Here is a 22,820-nt window from a genome sequence, read left to right on the forward strand (position 1 = left end):
GGCCCCGGGGCGCCTCCCGGCCTGGTCCTGCCCCGTCGCACGCATCTCAGGGGGCCCCGGGAGCCCGGCTGGAGGTCGGGGTGTCCCTGGCCGCCGCCGGACCCCGCAGGCGGCCAGTTCCACCTTCCCACCGCCGGGCCGGGGAGCAGCCGGGAAGGGAGCAGGCTCCTGGGAGCTCCCGGGAACCGGGACGGGGCCCGGATCTGCCCCCGCGTCTCCCCCGGCCAGGGCGCAGCCACCCTGGGGGACCCCAGCCCGGGGAGGGGCCGAGATTTCAATGGGGGCGGCAGCGTACAGGGGCTCCGGCCGGCCGGCCGGCGTGGTTGGGATGCGGGGTACCCGGGCTCCGGCCGGCGGCGGGGGGTGAGGTGCGGGGTACCCGGGCTCCGGCCGGCGGGGGCGGGGTTGGGGTGCGGGGTACCGGGGCTCCGGCCGGCGGGGGCGGGGTTGGGGTGCGGGGTACCGGGTCTCCGGCCGGCGGGGGCGGGGTTGGGGTGCGGGGTACCCGGGCTCGGGCCGGCGGGGGCGGGGGCGGGGGCGGGGTTGGGGTGCGGGGTACCGGGGCTCCGCCACCTGCCCGCGGCGGGACCCCCTGCCCCGCACGGCTCCCACGTGTGAGCGGGACGCGGCGCCCCCTGGCGGCGCTCTGCGGGCTCAGCCCCGCGCCACTAACGCCCGGCCCGGCCGCACTCACCTGCCCACTCCGGCCGCTCTCTGCCCGACTGGCGCTGAGCGGCTCCTGCGGCCGGAGGAAGCGCTGGGGGCGGGGCCTGGCTGCCTCGTTTGCATACCCCGCGGCGCGGCACGGCCCGGCACGGCCCGGCGGGACCCCGCGGCTATAAAAGAGGCGTCCGCGGGCTGCGCCCTCACTCACTGCCTGCCGCAGCCCTACCCGCCGACAGGTGAGCCCGGATCGGCCAGCGCCCGCGCGCCCGCCCCTCCACGGGCGCCGGTGTGAACGCGCCCCGCCGCTTCCCGAGCGAAACAGCGGTGCCGCTGCGCTTCCCCGGGAGCCTCGGGGCCGCCCGACCCCCGTGCTTCTCCCTCCGGGCCGGGGGCTTGTCCCTGCCGAGCCCAAGCGATCTCCTCCCGCTCAGCCCCGGCTGGGGCAGCGCCTTCTTTATCGCGACGCTCGGCGACGCCCGCCCGCGCGCCCGCCCGGGGCTGGGCTGTCGAGATTTCCCCGTCGCGATTGCAGCCCGTTTCTCCCTGGAGCCAAGCCCCTCACCGAAGCGCGGCGGGGAAGCTCCCGGGCGTCCCCTGGCTGCTCCCGCCCGCCCCTCGCTTGCCCCGTCGGGGCTGAGCCGGGGCCGCTTCCTCCCGCCCCGGGAACCCCAGCGCAAGGGGGCCGAGGAGCCGCCGGGAGCGGGTGTGCCTAAGCCCCCTGGGCAGCCGCGGCGGGGCAGCGGGAGGCGGGGAGCCCGGCGCGCGCCGGGAGCGGGTGTGCCTAAGCCCCCTGGGCAGCCGCGGCGGGGCAGCGGGAGGCGGGGAGCCCGGCGCGCGCCGGGAGCGGGTGTGCCTAAGCCCCCTGGGCAGCCGCGGCGGGAGGCGGGGAGCCCGGCGCGCGCCGGGAGCGGGTGTGCCTAAGCCCCCTGGGCAGCCGCGGCGGGGCAGCGGGAGGCGGACAGCCCGGCGCGCGCCCCGCCAAACGCCCCCTCCCCGAGCCCAGCGCGCCCGGCAGGTTCCCCGCGGGCCCCATGCGGGGGGCTGCGGAGCCCGCGGCTGGGGAGCGGCCTCGCCCGGGGACGGCGCAGGGCAGGGGCAGGGCCTGGCTCTAGCTGCGGGGGCAGCCGCCGCCCCTGACTCGCGGTGTCCCCCGCAGGCGCCCGGCCCGCAGCCATGACCCTCTTCGACGGCGTCTACAACTTCTACCCGCAAGCGCGCAAGGCCTTCGCCTTCGATGTCCCCTCGCTCATCGTCATCGTCGTCTTCCTCTCGCTGGCCCTCAGCTTCCTGCTCATCCTGCCGGGCATCCGCGGCCGGGCGGTGAGTGCGCCCCGGGCAGGGCATGGGGCGGGGCGAGAGCCGGCACTGGGCGCCTCTGACCGGGCACCGCCCTGCCCCGCAGCTCTGCTGGGCCACACCGCCCTGCAAGTCTTGTACCACACTGCCCCGCCCACTGCCCCGTTACTCCAGTCCTGGGTCCCTTGTGCCCCCTCACACTTTCCCCTCCTGTCCTATTCCTCACGTCCTGGTCTCTCGCCTCCAAGTGGCTTTGCTGTGATGATATCGCTCCACAGCGGTGCCCGGAGCGGGTGCTAGGTGCTGCCTGGACTCCTACAAGCCCCTGTCCCTGCCCCAGGGAACCTACAAACCCCTCCAGGCTCCGCTCCTCCGACGCGGGTCATGGGGCGGGAGAGAACTGAGGACCGCTGGCTGCTTCATACAGCTCACCTTGTTCCATCTCTCCCCACAGAGGCTGTACTGGCTGCTCCGGGTCCTCCTCAGCCTTTTCATTGGGGCGGTGATTGTTGGTAAGTGCTCCTGTGACACAGGAGCTCTGCCTGAGTGGGAGGCTCTGTGTGTGCGTGTGCACACAGGAAGCATAGGCTAGTGGTTAGAGCCAGGGACGTTTGGGTTTGATTCATAGCTCTGACTAAATCTTCCTGTGAACTGGGCGAGTCAAATAACTTGCCCGGGCCTCAGTTTCCCCATCTGTATAATGGGATTAAGAGTATTTTACTAAGTGCAGGGCCATGTAAGAACACTGAGGCTGCCACTCTCCTGCCCTCTGGGGCTGCTTGGAGCTTCACAGAAAGTAGAGATCAAATTCCACCCCCACCCCCAAAAAAACCAAAACCACCCAGCCACTTATGTGAGCTATGGGAGAACCACTGCAGGCAGGAGGGGGCCTATGACACACAGCTGAGCAGTTCTGACTCCAGCCACTTCAGCTGCAGCCTCACTGGAGCTGAGCTGCTGAGAACTTTAAGACCTGTGCCTGGCCCTACAGCCTCCTTTGAGGCTTCTTCTGCAGGGTCCTTGTGTTGCAGGAACTAGATAGGACTGATGGACTGGAGGGAGGATGAGTTGATGCACCCCCTCCACTCCATTCCTTTCTCACCTATGCCCCCCGCCCCCGACCTCTGGATGTCTGGCTAGAACTAGGGGAGCGAGAGGAGGGAGTGTTTTAGCCTCCTGGACTGAACCTGCCTGTACAGGCTGCAGTATAAGAGCTTTGAAAATCTCACAGCTTGGGGATCCAAAGTCCATGCTCTCTCCACTAGGCCACACAGCCAGCGTGTGGCTTCCCAGATCCTGCTGGACCAGGAGCTAGTCAGCATGAGCAGTGTTCCCTCCCATCTTTTCCATGCAGGGACAGAATAAATTTTACATGCACCCAGGCGTGTGCAGCTGGGCATCACCTATAGAAACACAGGCTGGCGGCTGTGGGGGCTCTGCTAACCAGCTGTGCAGCCCCTGAACCCTTCCTGGGCGGCCGCCCGAATGCCAGGCAGTGTGGTCTGGACAGGGTGGGAACACGGATCCCAGACAGAGCTGAGTGTACAGAGGTTTTCTTTCCATGAGAAGCCAGTCCAGGGCCCTCTAGGGCTTGGCCAGCCTGTCATGGGCCAGGAGTGGGGCAGACAGGAAGCACAGACCCTAGAGTTCTCCCCAGCTCAGCGCCAGCAAGCCTGAGCAGAGTCGGTGGTTAGGAGAAATAGCTCCTGCAGACCCTGACTCTGCCCACAGCTGGTGACCACCAGGGCAGCCCCTGAAGTAACTCCACTCCCAATTCCTCTCCCCTCCCAGCCGTGCAGTTCACCGGAGACTGGGAGACTGGCTGGGTGACGGTGAACGCCCCCTACAAGTCCTTCAGCAGCGCCGTGGTGAATGCAGACGTGGGCCTGCACATCGGCCTGGGCGGGGTGAACGTCACACTAGTAGGTGAGTGTGCCAGGCTGGGATGCACCCACCGGTGCGACACGTCCCTGGTGCACAGCATGGGGAGATCTCTCCTAGCCCTGATGCTGGGCGTTGACACATGGCTGTAAAGCCACCAACTGGCTACCAGCCACAGGGGCCCCCCTCCATCTCCTGGGGTTCCTCACACGCTGCAGAATCTCGTCTCTGCCCCAAGGTTAAAGTCACGCTTCCCTCTCCTGCAGGAAACCCTGTGAATCAGCTCAATGAAACCATCAGCTACAACGAGCACTTTCCCTGGTACTTTGGGGAAAATTACGACCAAACCTACACGAACAGCCTGGCCAAGGGGCTGCCCAGCCCCATCCTCTACGTGGCCGAGAAGTTCACCCAGCAGAGCCCCTGCGGCGTGTACAGCCAGTACAGGATCTCGGGCCACTATGCCTCTGCCACCATGTGGTAAGCCTCCTTCTCCTGCACAGGGCGCTCCCCGAGAGGAGCAGACAGGGCAACCTGGGCTTGGCCAGGCCAGCTCCAAGTGAGATGGATTTGCTGCTGGGCCAGGAGATTCCTGAAGCCACCCTGCACCAGCTCTTCCCCAGGAGCAGGCCTGGCCAGCAGCTGTGCCCGCCTCCCACCCAGCTGCAATGGGGCTATGCAGGCCAGTCCATTCACACGAACAAGCCAGCTGCCGAGTCAGTCTGTAGCAGGAACCAGGCCCAGTGTGGGTCAAGGGGGACTCGAGAGCTCAGCCTCTGTAGGTGACAGACGGCAGAACAAGGAGCAACGGTCTCGAGTTACAGCGGGAGAGATGTAGGTTGGAAATTAGGAAAAACTATTTCCCCAGGAGGGTGGTGAAGCACTGGAATGCGTTAACCAGAGAATTGGTGGAAGCTCCATCCCTAGAGATTGTCCTGGCTGGGATGATTTAGTTGGGGGTTGGCCCTGCTTTGACAGGGGGCTGGACTTGATGGCCTCCTGAGGTCCCTTCCAGCCCTGGGATTCTATGGATGGATGGAGGAGCCTGACTTTAGGCTTGTTTTTGAAACTCTTGGCCCCCGTGGCCTAAATCCAAGACGCAGAAGTGGGAGGAGAGACTGCGGATGAACTCCAGTAAGACTGGACGGATGGTTGGGGGTGGGATGGGCTGAACATTTTGCCCTTCTGATGGGACTTGGAACCTTCCTTTGACTTGAATTGGAGGCTTGGAACCACTGTTCCCTCATATTCTTTGCGTCGATGGGTGGAATACATTTTCTTGTGTGCACCAAGGCCCATGGGGCTGTGCACCACCGGTAGAAACATGCCACCGGCCGTGGGCATTCTGCTAATGAGCTGGCCAGCTCCAGCAGCGTTGCGTGTGTCTGATTGTGCCATGGCTCTTCCGTTCCCACCAGGGTGGCTTTTTGCGCGTGGCTCATTTCCAACATGCTGTTCTCCATGCCGGTCCTGGTCTACGGCGGCTACATGAGCCTGATCACGGGGACCTTCATGATCTTCTCGCTGCTGTCCTTCTCCACGGTCAGGAACTCCCCAATGTGCGCCATCCAGTTTGGTCCAGCCTCCTTACAGACTGTCTATGGGGCATCCTTCTGGCTCACACTTGCAACAAGTAGGCATCACAGCTGCTTTGGGTGTGACGTGGCTCCGAGGGAAACCAGGGGACTGAGGGGGAGGCAGAGGTGCTGTTGGCACCTGTGGAGTCCCTCACCTCCAACCTGGGAGGGGCAGAACCAATGCTGTGAACCTGGCCGGGCTGTTCTGTGCTCTGCAGCTGCCCTGGGGCTGAGCCACGCCTGGGCTCCCCCAGAGCCCTGCAGCTGGTGGGTTTTCTCCACTGGACGTGTTTGCCTGTGATGGACGCTTCTGGAATTTTGCATCCAAACTCCAGAACTGAGAACGTTTTGGTGCAAATTACTGGGGGGGTTTGGTACAAAGTTTTGGCATCTGGGGGGAAAAAAAATGGTTGGGGGTTTTCCCAAAGCTGCTTTTTTTTTTAGTATTGAAAAATCAAAGGGGCTCCTGAGGGATTTGAAATGAGGGTGCTCAGGCTGCCAGCTCAGCAGCCTATGGTAGTGTCATCACCCCCGGGGGGCAGTGAGAAAGGTTGGGGGCTAGGTCCCCACCTGCAGCCCTTCCCTTCTCGCTTGTCGGATCACATGGGGGGGCGCTGGAAGCTGGGATGTGTCCCACGCTGCTGGGTGGGGGTGTCCCTGCAGGAGGGACAGGCACTTGCTGAGTGCATGTGTGTTTGTGTCTTCCAGGCCTGCTGTGTTTCCTGATTGGGGTGGCAGTGACTGTGTTGCACTTCTTCCGACCCAAGGCGCTGAAAGCCTTCTTCGACCTGAGCGAGGACAAGGCGGAGGGGGACGCCCTGCTGGGGGAAGCGTACGCCAACCCCCACTTCCAGCCCAGCCTCAAGAGGCCGTATGACAACTTTGCCATGACTCTCAAGGCTGTTTAGGGGAAACTCCTGCTCCCTCCTGCCCTGCTCCCAGAGCAGAGAACGTCCAGCTCCTTCTCCAGTTCTCACGGAGATCGAATCCCCCTGTCCTACCCGCACTGCTGAAGTCAGCAAGTGCCTCAGCTGGGCAGAGAACCCTCTGAGTTTGTCCCCTCTGAGGTGGGGGGATATCTGGCCTGGAGGGGCCGAGACCCCCACATGCACTCTGTGAGGTGCGCTCAGCTCCTGCAGCGGGGACTGAAGTAACGCTGGCATCCAGCATCCTACGGTACAAAGAAGGCTGCAGCTCTAGTATCTTCAATGAGCACTTTATCCTGTCGCACTGTGCTTAGACCGGGGGAGGGACCAGGGGAGAGCACTGGGCTTTTGGCAGGACGAGGTACCAGGGAGCACGGCGCTGCCACTGACCAGCTAGAACTGCCTTCTGGAGGAGCAGCAGGGCTCTAGTTAGCTCTGATCTAGCTGCAAGAGGCAGCCCAGAACACAGTGCTGGGGCCTAAGCCAGCCAGTCCCAAGCAGAGGAAGAGCCCGGTTGCTTCTCCAACTCATCTAGTTTCCAAGTTCCGAGTGGTGCTTTTCTGGCCCTCAAAGCCTTTAAGGCCAGAAGGGAGCGGTGCAGCCAGCCAGGCCCGACGCCGGCCCTTCGCTGCTGGATAATGGGCACAGCACACAGGGGATGAGACAGCAGGTGCTGTTTCCTGGCCCGTGCCATACAGGAGGGTGACACTACCCTGGCTGGGCCAATGGTCCCTCTTGGCCTTCCAAGCTGTGGACCCAGCCTGCTCCAGCTGGCACCTGGAGCAGGTGCTATCTGCTGCCCCTAGCTAACAGCACAGCTGTGGGACTAAGCTACTTGGGAACAAGGGTGGAGGGAGGTTTCATGTTAGGGGTGTTGGCTGGATATGAAGCTGATTGACGCCTAAGGCCACGGGTTTAGTTCTACCCCAGCCACTGCCCAGTTCCCATGGCTTGGTTCCAGAGCCCCTCCTGCCCAGCCCTGGCTCTGTGCATCGTATCTCTCCGGGGTCATCCAACCCCTGGTAGATGGTTCCATGAATGGGCTGGACCAAAGACTGCTGGGGGTGTGGGGTGGGGGCAGGGCCCATGGGCAGGTGGTCACAGGTCAGACCAGGGGGCAGGCCCTGGGGCCCAGTTCTCTAAGGTCAGATGGGGGGGGTGGAATTTTGCTACACCCTCAGGGGACCTGGGTTTCTGCACACCTTTGACAAGGCCTGGCACAACCCAGGCCTGAGCTCCAGGCAGCTGTGGCCCGGCCAGCAGCAAGGCCTGCAGTGTACACCTGCCCTGGGGAACAGGGACCCCAGACGAGGTTGGCTCTGGGGGCAGGCAGCGCCTACAACCCCACCTGTCCCTCCTCCCTTGGCTGTGCTGACTGCTGTTTATTTGCCTGTCCATGACACGCTGCAGCCTCTGCGCACACTTGATTTGCGATGCGGCCGGGTGAGTTGTGGAGTTTGTGTATTTATGCTAAGAACATCGCAATAAAACAACAGTAAGTGTAGCACCCGGCAGGCTCCAGCCCTTCTCTGAGCAGCTGGGCCAGCACCCAGGGCAGGGGGAGGGGATCCTGTGTGTCATTTCTGCCGCACCCCTGGGCTGCTCCCAGCTGCCTGGGGCTCCTGTACTGTCTGTTTCCTCAGCAGCACCTGACAGCTGCCTCCCAGCAGGCGCCACATTTGGAACCCCGGTGAGGTGGGGGTTTTCTAGCACACCTAAGGGAGTTAGGAGCTCAACTCCTCCTGGCAGTCAGCCCCGTGGGCTGCTCTCAGGGGATGGGCTCTGAGAAGTCCCGCAGAAGCGCCCAAAGTCTGAGGCTTTCTACCCCCTTGCAGCCTGAGGAGCGCAGAAATCAGGTGCAGCCCTGGAGGGACTTAGGCTCCTCCCTTCCCCTGACATCACCAGGCCTGTAGATATCTTGGAGCCCATGGACCTGAGCCAGGAGCCCCTCTGCCCCTGCTCGCACCATGCCACTTTAACACCAGATTTGCCAGCTGCAAAATGGACCACATCCCACCTAGGGCCGTAGGCCTGTGCTCCCTGTGAGCTGCTGCCCCGCTGATTAGCAGAGCATGTTTCTACGGATGGTGCCCATCTGCACCTGCCTTGGTGTGCATAAAATTTATTCTGCCCAGGGATGCACAAAGTAGGGGGAAAAACACTGGCTGTGGGCTTCTGCTCTCTGGCAGCTTGAGGGCATTGCATATGCAAATCCCTGTACTGGCCAGGGGAGATGAAGCTCAGGGATCGTAAGTGAGTCAAGACAGTTTCCTGGTCCCCGGTATCAGAGGGTGTGATGATCTCATGACCGACAGCAGATCATCTGTCAGGGATATCATTGCAAACTCCTTTGCTGTAAGGAGAGGCAGCTGCCCTGCAACTGTGTTATCTACCCAGAGCTGATAGACGGAAGTGGCTGGGAGGGAACCAGGCAGAACCTAACTGTCCCTGTGCCGTACCCACACTACATCTCTTCCTGGAATGAGCCAGCATCAGAACAGGCAGCAGCCGTCCTGAGATCCGAGTTATCGCCAGGGAGCTGATAAGCGCTGCCTGATTCACCACCAGCCTCTGCTGTTTAGCTGGGATTGTGCCGCTCACTTCCTGGTAGCAGCCCAGAACCACAGAACAGTTTGGGACAGTGGACGAATTTTTGCACCACTCACCTGAGGTGCTTGGCAGCATGTGGCCAGCGCACCCCCTGTGGAGGAGTGCAGGTTAGCGCCCCATGACCTGCCACGCTCACCTAACAGCTGCAGAGCCCCCAGCCATGTTATGTTGGGTCATCCTGGTGGGACCAGGGTGTCTCCAAGACACTGGTACTATGCCCCAGCACAGGTGCCAGACACAGCCCCAGCCCTCCCCCGGGCACCGGGCAAGGAGCAGGGCAGACCTCTCTCCGTCCCGCCAGGCCGTGATCCAGGAGCAGAGCCCTGTGCATTTCCTGCAGTGGGGAAGGGTGACTCCTAGGCCTGCGGCTCCAAAAACCCCACTTACTGGTCAGAGAGGCCCAGTTCTACCTCTCCTCCTCCTGTGATGGGGGGGGACGCAGGAGCTGCCACAGCAAACCCAGGCAACAATCCCCATGCTGGGAAACCAAGCGCTAACCCAGCCACGGCTGGTGCCTGCCCCAGGGTGCCACGGCTTGACTTGTGTCTCAAAGGACCGGGGTGGCATCTCCTCTGAACTATCACCTCTGCAACCGCCATGGAAGTCTCCTGCTTCGGAGACACGACTAAATCACTTTGGAATCCTCTCGTGCCCTTGGGTCAGCAGCATCTTGTGGCAGGGAGTTCCACAGATAAAAGACGTGGTGTAAAAAAGCATTTGCCTTCATCGCCGTATTTCAGCGCCTATCTGTCCATCCATCCATCCCCCTTATGCCCTTTCTATGGGCCTGGTTCAAACTACCTATCTCAGAACTGGAAGGGACCTGGAAAGGTCATCAGGTCCAGGCCCCCGCCCTCCCAGCAGGACCAAACACCCCCCCCAACCCCTAACTGACCCCCTTCGAGGATTGAACTCATAACTCTGGGTTTCCAAGGCCAATGCTCAAGTTGCATTACTTTTGTTTATTGAAGCCTGGGCTTTGACAGCAGCGTCCCTTTCCACTGGAAAAAGCTCGTTTGCATTTCCACGTTGCATTTGTCAAAGAAGTTGCAGAACGAGCCCTTTTGCCAGGGTTGAGCCCGGGTTAGGAGAGCCACGACCGAGGCAGAGCGCTTGAAACCACAGGCGCCCAGAAGGGGCGTGGCGCTGTTACACACCAAGGGGCTGAATCTCCCTGCCGCTACACGTGTGCGGTGCCGCAGAGGCGGCGCTGCGGCAAGCCTGGGGAAGGCGCTCTGTCAAGGAGAGGACGCTCCCATTGGCATTACAAACCCACCTCCGCAAGCGGCACCAGCTACGCAGGGGGAGACGTTTTCAGGCCAACGTAGCCCTGACGTAAGTTACGCCGACCTAGGCTGCAGGGCAGACTGAGGCTACACCACTTCTGTACCTATTCACCATCCATGGCTTTTTAGAGCAGCACTAGCCTCTCCGGGGACGCTCGTGCCCTGGGCTAAAAGGGGGTTATTTCTCAAGTGATTGCTGGGGCTTGGCAAGCGCTCGTAAGGCCAGCGGGGGTGTGACTCTGCAGCGTGCTGATTTACTGGGCCCGTTCAGTCCCCGGCAGACATCCAGAGCAGCAGCAGCAGCACCCCCCCCCCCGGGATGTGCTGATGCCACGGGCCAGCTTGCTGCCCGTTGAGCCGCTGCCTTGCAACACCGGCTCGGCCTCCTAACAGTTCTGATCCCTTCTGGGGCTGATCTCCGCCCAGCTATAGCCCACTACCCCATGCAGGGGGGGTCCTGGCCCATCCTTTTCTCTATGCTCCCACCAGGAACCCTAAGAACAGCAGCCACATGCCACCACATCCCTTTAATTACACTGATTTCTGTTCTCTGGGCCAGTTCCCCACGGCCTCAGCCTTCACCCCTCCCTTAGGGCTCCTCTAAGTTGAGGCCAGCCAGCTAGCTTCCTCCCTACCCCCATACCTGCCAGCGCAGGGCTGCTGTTCCTTGGGGCAAGCCAGGAGCATCACCCACACTCCTCTGGTTCCAGCAATGAACTGAGCTTGCTGCTGCAGCTCCTTTTATATGGGCTTCCTGGGCCCTGATTGGCAGTTCTTGCAGCCTCTGATTGGCTGCTTCTCCTGCAGCTTCTCTAGGCTGCTTGGAGGACTCCTCTACTACGCCTTTCCTGGGGCAGATATGGCACCTCGCTCTAGTCCATCCCGTCACAGGCACTGCATCAGTTTTGAACCACACTTTAAATTAAACCTGTTGAATTAACCATTTCCGTGGAGCTCAGCCCCACGTGCTTGGCCATAGGAGCATGACGGGCCCTGAATGTAACACCTGCTCAGCAGAACTTACTGCGAAGGCACCCGAGGCCTGCGCAGGGCACCGTGTGGAGGGCGATCAGAGCCCAGTAAAATGGCAGCAAGCTGGGACTGCCGCTGCTCTTGCACTCGAGAGAAGAGACCATGCTCAGGAGGCGCAGCTAGGCTGGATTCAAGCCTAGGTGAGGATAGCGGCACCACCGAGTCAGTGAGCTGGGTCTAACTATGCTCCACCTCGCTGGAGGAGGAACTTGCCCAAAAACCAGCTGTGGGTGGCACTAACCTTCAAAGGGCAGGATCCCCAAAGCCCAGCGCAACTCACCCCAAAGACTTAAACCTAAAGGGAGTCAACCTACCCCCCTCTGCGTGGAGGACAAAACACCAGAGAGCTGGGCTGGAAGCATTGTCTGTCAGGGATCTGGCTATGGGATGACCATCCGGGGGAGGGCCGGCTGGGTAGAGTCTGATCATCTTTAAGCAATACCGCAGAACCTCCTTCTTTGGAAAGGTCTTTGCACCCTAAGGACACTCACAACATGGTGTCCTCCTCCCCTTCTACCTGCCTGTGGCCAGCCGGCTCGCTGAACCGCTCTGGAGACCTGACGCTTCCGGGTGCTGGGCAGCCAACCCTGAGAGACGCGGAAATCGAACGAGGAATGTACGGCCCCTTTTTAGGGGACGGCCAGCGACCGCCCAGAACTGCACTGTTTAGTGCCTTCGCTGATCAGCTAGGAGAGGCCCCAACAGCTCCTCAGCTGCCTCAAGACTGGGCGGGCCCTACAGAAGCCGCGGGAGCAGCCAGCATGAAAGCCAGCGAGACTCAGGCTTGGCTGATGCACAATACAACTGGACCCTACCCAACCCACAAGCACCCTGGGGACAGAGCTAGCCATCTGCAGCAGCAGAGGAAGCAAAGATCTGGGCTCAAGGCCTCCAGCCTTGGAGACAGGATGCCAGGTGACGTGGCCTGTTCAGGCCTGGCCTACGCACCTTATGTGGCTGGCGGGAATTAACACTGGACAGGTCACGAGAACTCCCACTCCCAGCACAGTTCTGCACCTCCCCCACCTGGGCTCAGCCGCACCAGCCAGCCAGGTGAATGGTGGGCGCCCAGCCGGGATTCCCTACAGCTTGGTGACTGTCACTTGGCAATGTTCGCCCAGGGGTGCCAGGAGCGTGGCCTGCTCACAGCAGCTGGCTTTGTCTCTCTGGGGGTGCTCTGCAGGCCCCTTCTCTTCCTCTTCCTCTCCCCTTTTCTCACTCAGATTAAAGACCAGCTTCAGCTTCTCGGGCTGCACAGCGTTCAGGACAATCACGCCCAGCCCCAGCAGGAAGCACAGCAGCCCTGCAACGCAACACGGGGGGGACCAGTTACTGGCTGGCAAGCTGGACCTTTCCCCCACTACACCACCTCTCTGCCACGAGAGGGCGCCCTGGGCTTGGCTGAGCCCTGGGGATGACCGCGTATGGGCTTCGGCACCTCTCTGCTGGGATGGGGCCGTGCAAAGCACCCCAGGACAGAGGCGCTGAGCACCCACAGGGAAAAATTAGCTGGTGCTCAGCCCCTGCCAGGAGTGAATTCCCCACTTTCCCCAGCGCCACCCACCCGCTGGGGAGAGAGAGAACTGGGTGGTTTGAGCATTGGCCTGCTAAACCCAGGGGTGTAGTTCAACCCTTGAGGGGGCCATTTAGGGCTCTGGGGTAAATAGATGATGATCGGTCCCGCTGTGAGGGCAGGTGACGGGACTTGATGAGCTCTGAAGGTCCCATCCAGCTCTACAAGATAGGCCTGTCTCTCTCTACCTAGTTCTACAGCTCTTGTGCAGTGTTCAGGATGGTTGGGGGAGGTGGCTGGGAAAAGAGGTAAATGGGGGTGGGGGAAAAGGCCAGGCAGGGAGTGGGGGTGAGCCCTGGGGCAGAGGATGGCTGGACCATCCCCTGGTAAGTTGGTGCCTGTGGCCCAGCACCCGGGCCAGGGTGAGGAGGATGGACGAAGGTCTCCCAAGGGAAGCCTCTGTCCTGTTCCATGTCTCACGCGCAGGCTGGTAACGTGACAGGACTTGGTTCTTAAAAACAAAACCAGCCGTCTGTGAAGCGAGAACTATTGACAGAGGCCCCGGAACAACCCCTGACATTCCAGCCGTGCACACGCTGACTGGCAGCCGGGCACCTCCTCCCCCGAGACTTTGCTGCTGCCTCCAAATTCCGCTCCGATGACTACCGGCTTGACAGAACGTCGCTAAAATACCCACCACGTTATCCACGCCATGCCCCTTGGCACGGTCACTTTTCAGAGCCCTGTCACTGTTACACGCTGGGCAGGACACCCCCGGGCTGCTGACGGTGAGCCCAGCCCCTTACCGCAGAGGGTACTGATAAATTAGAACCCACTAGTGAGCCTGAAGAGTTAAAACTGCTGTTTGCAATGGGCCTGACGTTATGGTTAGAAGCACCGACTGGCACCTGCGATCCTGACGCCACTCGCCCAGCTGGGTTAGCGCTTTCCAAGGTGCTCACGGTCTGCTCCCGGCCTGACTATGCTAAATGTTTTCGGGTCTCTGCTCGTTCCCCAGGTCTTTAATATGTGTACGAGCCCAGTCCCAGCCTTGCTGTTCCAGTATCAGTGAAGCTGAAGACGCCAAGCCCAGGAGTCGCTCGCTCACCCTGTACCGGCAAATGGCCTCTTTGAACCTGTGCTCCCAGGGGGGATATGCAGGATGGTCCCTAGAAGGGGTGTGGGGCCCGGAGCAACCCCTGCCAAGTGCCCCAGGCACAGGGACCAGGGTAACCTCTCCAATGCAGGCCCCGCCCCTGCTCTACCTCACTCCGCCTCCTTGCTGAAGCCCCTCCCACAAGCAACACAAGTCAGGGTATTACTGGGGGGCTGGTGCAGGGTAGCATGTCTCTCACGCCGTTATCCAGAGCTTAGTTTGTGCCAGGGCCTGCAAGGGTGAACCCCCAGCACCTCTGGGCCTGGCCGTTCAGAGCCCCGGCACCTCTGGGCCTGGCCATTCGGTCCCCCCAGCACTTCTGGGCCTGGCCATTCAGAGCTCCGGCACCTCTGGGCCTGGCCGTTCAGTCCCCCGGCAAGAGCTCCGGCATTTCTTTGGTTACAAACAAAGCACTGCTGAAGATACAGACTAACACGGCTACCTCTCTGTTACCAGTTTGGGGCACAATTCAGGTAAATGGATTTTCCACCCCTGAGCAGAGGCAGAAATTTTCTGTCTGATTAGAACCCTCTCGTCGTCGGACTTGGCATTTAATCAAATCCAAGGCCCTCGTGGCCCCGGGCTACCATATGGCCCTGACCCATCTCTCCAGAATCATGGCCCAGGGCCTCTCCACCTGGGTGGGTGATGGAAAACTGCACTTTGGGTCCGGAAAGGACTTTCTCCAGGGGCTGTTAGCAGAGCCCTGGCTGATGCTCCCTGGGGGCCAGGTGGAAGCATCCCACTCCATCCGTTCCCTGTGGCCAAGTGCAGCGGGGGGGGCAGCCGAGGGCCTTTTTCCCCACCCCTGGTTGAGCCAGACGAGCTGTCTACTGACCTGTTACTAGCGTAAGCCAGAAGGACGGCCCATAGGCGGTCTGCAGGGAGGCTGGACCAAAGCGGATGGTGCACAGTGGGGCGTTCCTCGCGACGGAGAAGAACAGCAGCGAGCAGATGAGTAGAGCTGCTGTGAGCAGCATGAGGTAGCCCCCATAGAGCAGGACTGGCATGGAAAACAGCATGTTGGAGAGCAGCCAAGTGCAGAAGGCCAACCTGTGAGAGAGCGGCGGGGTTGGAAGGCCTGCGGATGACCTGCTCCCGCAACCTTCTCTCCACCCGTGAGTGGGCAGGGTCCTCGTCACCGGGCTGTGAGGTGCACCGCGAGGGTGGTGGGTGCATGTGGTTATTAAGGGTCCACCAACCCTATGGCATTGCCCCGCGCTCAACCCAATGGGCCCTGTGGGCTGAGCTCAGCCCTGGTGTGGCGCTAGTGAATTCCAGGGGTGGCCTTGTTAAAGGAGGCCCTTTGGACACACCCGCCCTTGGACTCATCTTCTCCTTGGCAGCCAGGTGGATGGGGCATGGCAGTGCCCAGCGTGGGCAGGGCTGGGGGTGCGAGTGCAGGAGTCCCAGTGCTCACAGGACACAGGAAGACTCTTTACTCGCCCTCAGCCAGCAGCACATCTCTGTCTGACACCTTTTACGGGACACGCGCGTGCAGAAGGGTTCCCTAACTACAAGTGCCAGACTGCCCATTCCAGGGACACACCTTCCCTGTGCTGGCAGCCCCCAGCCCCAGATCAGCTTTGCTGGGGCCGTGCACCAGACAGCCAGAACACACATCTCAGGGGATGACCCGGAATCAAACTGGCCCCACAGTTCTGAAGGGAAACCTCCCTGCAATGTGGGTCGGGCAGCGAGAAAGACCCTGGTACTCACTGATCCTGCAGGAGGACTTCAGGAAGGCCTGGCCATTACCTGAGGTGGTGCTGGGCTGGGATGGGGGCTAATATCCTTAGTTCTGCAAAGAAGCCATGTGACTTTAACTGAGCACGGGTGGCCAGGGCTAAGGTGGTGTCTCCTCCAGAAGAGGAGGCCTCTATCAGTCCCTACATGATGCACTGAAGTGTCACTGGCTGAGAAGGAAGAGTACCGGTGAAAGAACCAGCACCAAGTTTTGGAGCATCTAGGAGGGGTTCCTCTCTCCCAGGTACTGGCCCGACTTAGCTCCGGAGGTAGCGTGGCAGCAGACCAGGCGCCTGGCTCTGTAAGCCTTTGTTCCGGGCCGAGAGCCTCCGGACAGCTCTGCAGATAGCTCACCAGTGGGACAACCTGTCAGGTGATGGACAAGCCTTTCCTAAGGACGGTTTGTGGCCAGCGAGGACCAGTCCTGTTCTATTGCTACACTGAGCCACACACCATTCTTTTCAGGAAGCTCCGGCAGCTGTCTGCCTCCCACCTCCGAGGTGCCCCTTCCCTCGTGGGCGGTATTCTCCTGGTGTGGTGTCTCGCTGGCCCTTACCACAGCGCGAGAGAGGTGTAGTGCCCAGAGATCCTGTACTGGCTGTGCACGCCGCAGGGGCTCTGCTGGGTGAACTTCTCGGCCACGTAGAGGATGGGGGTGGGCAACCCCTTGGCCCGGCTGTCCATGTAAACATGGGCGTAGTCTGAGCCTGGGTGCCAGGGAAAGTGCTCGTTGTAGTCAATGGTTTCGTTCAGCTGGCTCACTGGGTTCCCTGCAGGAAAGAGGCACGCGGCTGTTCTGCACCAGGCAAGGAGTCCAAGCACATGGGGAATCATGGAACTATGGAATCCTAGAACACGAGAACCGGAAGGGACCTCAAGAGGTCATCAAGTCCAGTCCCCTGGCCTCACGGCAGGACCGAGTATTGTCTAGACCATCCCTGGCGGGTGTCTGTCGAACCTGCTCTTAAATACCTCCAGCGACGGAGATTCCACAACCTCCCCAGGCAACTTATTCCATTTATTCCCCACCATGACAGGAAGTTTTTCCTCATGTCCAACCTAAACCTCCCTGGCTGCAGTTTAAGCCCGTTGCCCCTTGTCCTGTCCTCAGAGGCCCAGGAGAGAACAATTTTTCTCCCTCCTCCTTGTGACACCCTTTTATGTACTTGAAAACCGCTATCGCGTCCCCTCAGCCTTCTCTCTTCTAAACTAAACAAGCCCAGTTCTTTCAGTCTCCCCTCGTAGCTCCTGTTCTCTCGGCCTTTAATCATTCTCGTTGCTCTTCTCTGGACCTTCTCCAACTTCCCCACATCTTCGCTGAAATGCGGTGCCCAGAACTGGACACAACACTCCAACTGAGGCCTAATGAGTGCAGAGTAGAGCAGAGAAATGACTTCTTGTGCCTTGCTCACTGCACTCCTGGAAAGAGCTGCTCAGCCCACCAGCGGTCGGGCACTTCCTGAGCTTCCTCCCGCTCTGTGCTGCCAGTCTGCCCTTGGAAAGGCCCCCGTGTCTCTCACTTGCCTTGCCTGGAAGCCCAAGACTCACCCACTAGCGTGATGTTGACCCCCGCCAAGCCAATGTGCAGGCCAACGTCCACGTTCACCACGGCGCGGCTGAAGGATTTGTAGGAGGTGTTCACTGTCACCCAGCCGATCTCCCAGTCCCTGCTGAAGTTAACACCTGTGAAGGTGGAGGCAATTAGACATGGCCTCTGGGCTACCGAACCAGCCACTGACTGTGCACAAAGGGTACGTGAAGAACTGCTTGCTGCCCTGGCAGCTGCCAAGTGCCTGTACGTTAGATGGGTGTGTCCAGAGAGCTCCCGAAGGTGGGGCCCCCTCTCAGCGTGAGCCCCGCTGGGCTGACCCAGAGGCCACAGGGTCCCACCCCTCCCAGCCTCAGTCTGGAGAGCCTCATGTACCAGATGAAGATGCACCATCCATGGGGGACCCTTGTAAGAGAAGTGGATTCACTCGAGGCAAAGGCACCTGGTCCCACCCGCTCCCCTCAGCACAGAGCAGGCTGGAGCTAGCTAGGCTGGGGGAGGTTCTGGGCATGTCGGGGGGGAGCTGGGCTGCTTGTAGGGGCAGTGGGACTTGGGGGGGCTGGGGTGCCCTAGTGCTGCAGAACATTGCTGAGAAGCCTGAATGACAAATGCACGACCTCGGTGCCCCTTGTGGGAGGACTTCTCTTGCTGGCCCCAGGCAACGCAGGGAGAAGGAGCCCATCGGTCATATGCCAGGGGCAGGCGCCGGCAGCCAGGCCCCAGAGGGCTTATTTACAATGAGCTGGGCAGCGCACAGCTGTGGGAACCTCTTCACCACTCACAGCCCCAGCACAGGTGTGACCGAATCTGGACTCGGCCCCAGCACAGGCGCTGACTGTTGTTTTCCCAGTGAGCGTTAGCCCCCCCTACTCCCTCTACCAAGTCCCTGCCCTCACGCCACTTCTTCCTGCCCTTGCTCTGTCTCCTTCCGCCTTCTCCAAGCACCTCCTGCCCCCACCAAGCCTGGGGCTGAGCACCCACTATTTTTTACTATGGGTGCCTGAGCCGCAAAGCTGGCACCCCTGGCTCCAGCCTCTCCACTCACTGAACGTTGGTGGCTCTCCTCAATGCCGCCAGGGCGGATGGCACCCTGCCCCTCGGACACTGGCTCTGTGCAGCCCTGCATGCCTGAAAGTGAGCTCACTGAGCACCAGGGCAAAGGGCTGAATTGGGAACAAGACAGGAGAAGTCATTCTGTTGCTCTACTCTGCACTGATTAAGCTGCAGTTGGAGTATTGTGTCCAAGTCTGGGCCCCACGTTTTAGGAAAGACGTGGAGAAATGGAGAGGGTCCAGAGAAGAGCAACTAAAAGGGTTAAAGGTCGAGAAAATATGGCTTCGGAGAGAAGATTAATAGAACTTCATTTGTGTCATTTGGAACAGAGAAGGCTGAGAGGCGGCCGTGTTAGTCTGTACTCCAAAAAACCAAAGCAGCAGAAATGTAGCCCTTTAAAGACTAACAAAATGATTTATTCAGTGATAAGCTTTCGTGGGACAGACCCACTTCCTCAGATCAATTTCATTTCCAAAACAGACCCACATTTAAAAGTACAGAGGACCAAAAAAACCAATTGCAATAAAAACTGACAAATCAAATAGGACTGAAGAAGGGGGGGGGGGGTGAAGGGAGAGAGTATGTTAAGTGTCCTGCTTGAGATAATTACGAGCATCAAAGGAAGGGAAGCAGCCTTTGTGATACGTGAGATAATTGATGTCTCTGTTCATACCACGTGTTAATGTGACAAATTTGAATACGAATGCCAACTCACACATTTCTGCTCCTATCTGTTTTTAAAGTCTCTGTGCTCTAGGACGCAAACTCTCAGGTCTTGAACAGAACGGTCCGCTCCGTTGAAGTGTTCACTGAGCAGCTTATGTGTATTGAGTTTCTTGATGTCTGCTCTGTGCCCATTTATTCTTTGGCAATAAATAAGGTTTTGTCCAATGTGCATAGTGTCAGCGCATTGTTGGCACATAATAGTATATATAATGTTGCTGGAAGTGCATGAGAATGTGCCTTTGAACTTGAAACTAACATGGTTAGATCCAGTGATGGTATCCCCAGAATAAATATGTGGACAAAGTTGGCAGCGGGGTTTGTTGCAAGGCCGAGAGGAGACACGATAGCAGCTTTCAAGTATCTAAAAGGGTGTTAGAAGGAGGAAGGAGAAAACTTGTTCTCCTTGGCCTCTGAGGATAGGACAAGAAGCAATGGGCTTAAACTGCAGCAAGGGGAGTTTAGGTTGATCATTAGGAAAATTATCCTGTCAGGCTGATTAAAAACTGGAATAAATTGCCTAGGGAGGTTGTAGAATTTCCATCACTGCAGACATTTAAGAACAGGTTGGATAAATATCTAACAGGGATGGTCTAGACAGTGTTTGGGACTGACATTCCCTTGGGATCCAGAGCTCAGACACCACACACGCAGTAGCAGCCCCACATTGTCCCCCCACCCCCAGCTCTGCCATAGACAGGCTGCATTCAGGAGGTTGCAGTTCTTGGAACCCTGTTCAACCCAGGCCTCTCTGCAGATGCATCTGTGGTTAGGGCCACTCCGGCCTCTGTGAGCCCATGGAGGAGTGCTGTGTGAGTGGCTTGTTGCAAATAAATCATCCTACAGGGGCCAGCAAATTAGCTCTGCTTGCTAGTTACCCTGCTGGAGCCAGCCCCACAGAAGGTTAGTTAGGAATGGGACTCAATCATCTTCTTTCCTTAGTGGGACACTCTGTTCTCCTCCCGAGAGGGCCCTTCTTCTTGCTCTTCCCTGATGAGTTCCAGCCACCCCCCCAAAAAGGCCAGGATGGCTCTGGGGAACTCGAGGCTGAGCAGCAAGTACTCACTGAGAATCACTGCTCCAATGAAGAGGCTGATAACCACGCGCAGGAGCCAGAAGAACCTCTGTGGGGAAGAGAGAAGAGATCGCCGTGAGCTTGATGTGGATCAAATGTACGCGTGGGCAGAACCAGAGACGCTCTCTTCACTTCATGGTTCAGCTCAAATCTTTTTTCCTTCAGAAAACGTTTTCCCTTCTTTCATTGAAGTCAAATTTTCTGCAGGAAAAAGGTTGACTGCAGAGGGATCCTCCAGTCAGAAAAATCCAACCAACCACGTTCAGCAAGAAGCCTCAACCTGAAACAAGTGGCACTGTTGTGGCCTCTTCGGGCCATAGCTGTGTGCATAACATAAAGCCCTTAATATCCGGACAGTCGTGATAATCTCGGGAAGCCAGCGCTCCCTGCTCCTGAGCCACCAGGGTACTGAAGAGTCTGAGATGGGACAGGAAATTGGAACGTCCATGAGTCACTGGCAGCTCCCGCACAGGGCAAGACTGCTGGGCTTCATGGGAACTGGAGTTCAGCTGTGGAGTGGGGCCTACAGGGGAAAGTCCAACAACCGCCTGCAAGGCCTGGGCTGGCAGAGGCTAAAGGAGGGTGTCGAATGGTTTTGACCCAGGAAAGTTGAAACCTGGGAGCTGACTGACAGCGAGGGAGCGGCGGCCAGGTCCCCCAGGGAGCTCAGCGATCCACTCCGAGCTGAAACGTTCTGGCCCACTCGAGGAAGAACAGGCGTGTTGTGATATTGGGACCTGACGCTGGACAGGGATTCCCTCAGTCGACCGGGTCTAATGCGGGCATGTGGGCAGGGCGGCTGGTGTGTTGAACAGAAGCCCCAGAGTCTGTGCCGCCCTCACCCCGAACTCCCTCTCCCACACCTGCCCGCAGCTCTGGGCTGGAGCTTGGGTGCTGGGTGCAGGCTCTGGGCAGGGGTGGGGGTTGGAGGTGCAGAGGGGATGAGGAGAGAGTTTGGGGGTGGGAGCTGGGGTGGGGTGAGGAGTAGGGGGGTGAGGGAGTTTGGGGGTGGGAGCTGGGGTGGGGTGAGGAGTGGGGGGGTGAGGGAGTTTGGGGGTGGGAGCTGGGGGGGTGAGGGAGTTTGGGGGTGGGAGCTGGGGTGGGGTGAGGAGTGGGGGGTGAGGGAGTTTGGGGGTGGGAGCTGGGGGGGTGAGGAGTGGGGGGGTGAGGGAGTTTGGGGGTGGGAGCTGGGTGGGGTGAGGAGTGGGGGGTGAGGGAGTTTGGGGGTGGGAGCTGGGGTGGGGTGAGGAGTGGGGGGGTGAGGGAGTTTGGGGGTGGGAGCTGGGGGGGTGAGGAGTGGGGGGGTGAGGGAGTTTGGGGGTGGGAGCTGGGTGGGGTGAGGAGTGGGGGGTGAGGGAGTTTGGGGGTGGGAGCTGGGGGGGTGAGGAGTGGGGGGTGAGGGAGTTTGGAGGTGGGAGTGGGGGGGTGAGTAGTGGGGGGGTGAGGGAGTTTGGGGGTGGGAGCTGGGGTGGGGTGAGGAGTGGGGGGGTGAGGGAGTTTGGGGGTGGGAGCTGGGGGGGTGAGGAGTGGGGGGTGAGGGAGTTTGGAGGTAGGAGCGGGGGGTGAGGGAGTTTGGGGGTGGGGTGCAGGAGGAGGGCAGAGATGCAGGAAGGAAGGGGGTACAGGCTGGGGGGAGTTGGTGTGGGGCAGAGGGGAGCAGGAAAGGGCTGGGGTACAGGCTGCGGAGGGAGGAGGGTGTGTGATGCTTACCTGGGGCTCCTCCCTCTGTCTGCAACTCCTAGGCAGGAGGGACCAGCAGGTCTCCGTGTGCTGCCACCCACAGGCACCGCCCCTGCAGCTCCCATTGGCTGCTTGGGGAAGGGGCAGCGTGCGCGCGCGCACACACACACACGCACACGCACACGCACACACACACACACACACACACAGAGCGCCCTGCAGCAGCAGGGAGGTGCCGGCAGCTGCATGGAGGGACGGGGCAGGGAGCTGCTCCAGCCCCACTGGGCTGGCAGTGGTGGGGGCCCCCGGGCCGGTTCAGATTTGCAGGGGTGAGCCAAGGGGGCGGGGGGGCTGGGGAGGGCGGCGGGCAGGGCTGGCCCCAGACTTGGCTGGAGTCGAGCCCCCAGGCCAGGAACATTCCTGCAGCCGGGGCACGGGGGCCCACGGCACATGGGACAGGGCGCTGGCATCTCCCACCAGAGCTGGGCCTGCCTGGCTGTGAAGACCCAGGCAGGGGCCGACTGGGTGGCGGGGGACACGCATGTTCCCTGGGGCCCGGGGAGGAGGCCAGCACCGGGGGAGGGTGGGGACCCCTCACCCTGCATTAGCCTAGGACAGGGAGCTGTGCGACCCCCCCGCTGAACCCCCGCGTACCCCTTTGCCCCGGATGCCTGGCAGGATGAGGAGGCTCGTGGCCAGCCCGGAGAGGAACACGGAGATGATGACAGCCCAGGCCGTGTGGAAGCCGGGGGACGACCTGGTGGTTGGGTAGAAGGGGAAGGAGCCATTGAACAGCGTCATCGCCGGGCCCGGGAGGGGCAGCAGCTCTACAGAGACAACGGGAGCAGAGCATGAAACACACACACCCGGGTGGGACACACATCCGCCTCTGGGGAACAGAGACCTGCCAGCCCAGCCCAGCCCAGCCCAGCCCTGCCGGTGCCCCTCGGTCCCACCCCACAGCCCCCTGCCAGCCCAGCCCTGCCCAGCCCAGCCCAGCCGGTGCCCCTCAGTCCCACCCCACAGCCCCCTGCCAGCCCAGCCCAGCCCA

At 60.4% G+C, this 22,820-nt stretch overlaps 2 protein-coding genes across 2 annotated transcripts; one reads left to right on the forward strand and one right to left on the reverse strand.

Annotated features, from left to right (window-relative positions):
- Positions 1-1,587: 1,587 nt before the first annotated feature.
- Positions 1,588-7,850, forward strand: DUOXA2 (dual oxidase maturation factor 2). Its single transcript, XM_075006757.1, has 6 exons — positions 1,588-1,986; positions 2,417-2,474; positions 3,754-3,888; positions 4,110-4,323; positions 5,262-5,476; positions 6,129-7,850. The coding sequence occupies exons 1-6, from the start codon at positions 1,840-1,842 to the stop codon at positions 6,326-6,328; spliced, it is 969 nt and encodes a 322-aa protein (XP_074862858.1). The 5' UTR covers positions 1,588-1,839; the 3' UTR covers positions 6,329-7,850.
- Positions 7,851-12,356: 4,506 nt separating this feature from the next.
- Positions 12,357-22,570, reverse strand: LOC142019697 (dual oxidase maturation factor 1-like). Its single transcript, XM_075006886.1, has 6 exons — positions 22,424-22,570; positions 20,081-20,138; positions 17,238-17,372; positions 16,246-16,459; positions 14,782-14,996; positions 12,357-12,577 (listed from the first exon to the last, which is right to left on the reverse strand). The coding sequence occupies exons 1-6, from the start codon at positions 22,568-22,570 to the stop codon at positions 12,357-12,359; spliced, it is 990 nt and encodes a 329-aa protein (XP_074862987.1).
- Between the last annotated feature and the right edge of the window lie 250 nt (positions 22,571-22,820).

This window comes from Carettochelys insculpta, chromosome 12 (genome assembly GCF_033958435.1).
Source record: "Carettochelys insculpta isolate YL-2023 chromosome 12, ASM3395843v1, whole genome shotgun sequence".
Taxonomy (NCBI): Eukaryota; Metazoa; Chordata; order Testudines; family Carettochelyidae; genus Carettochelys; species Carettochelys insculpta.

Coding starts and splice junctions, on each gene's coding strand:
- DUOXA2 (XM_075006757.1), top strand. CDS start 1,840: ATGACCCTCTTCGACGGCGTCTACAACTTCTACCCGCAAGCGCGCAAG. Junction 3,889..4,109: donor GGTGAACGTCACACTAGTAG/GTGAGTGTGCCA, acceptor CCTCTCCTGCAG/GAAACCCTGTGAATCAGCTC. Junction 5,477..6,128: donor CTGGCTCACACTTGCAACAA/GTAGGCATCACA, acceptor TGTGTCTTCCAG/GCCTGCTGTGTTTCCTGATT.
- LOC142019697 (XM_075006886.1), bottom strand. CDS start 22,570: ATGACGCTGTTCAATGGCTCCTTCCCCTTCTACCCAACCACCAGGTCG. Junction 20,139..22,423: donor CAGGCATCCGGGGCAAAGGG/GTACGCGGGGGT, acceptor TCTTCCCCACAG/AGGTTCTTCTGGCTCCTGCG. Junction 12,578..14,781: donor CTGGCTTACGCTAGTAACAG/GTCAGTAGACAG, acceptor GTTGCGTTGCAG/GGCTGCTGTGCTTCCTGCTG.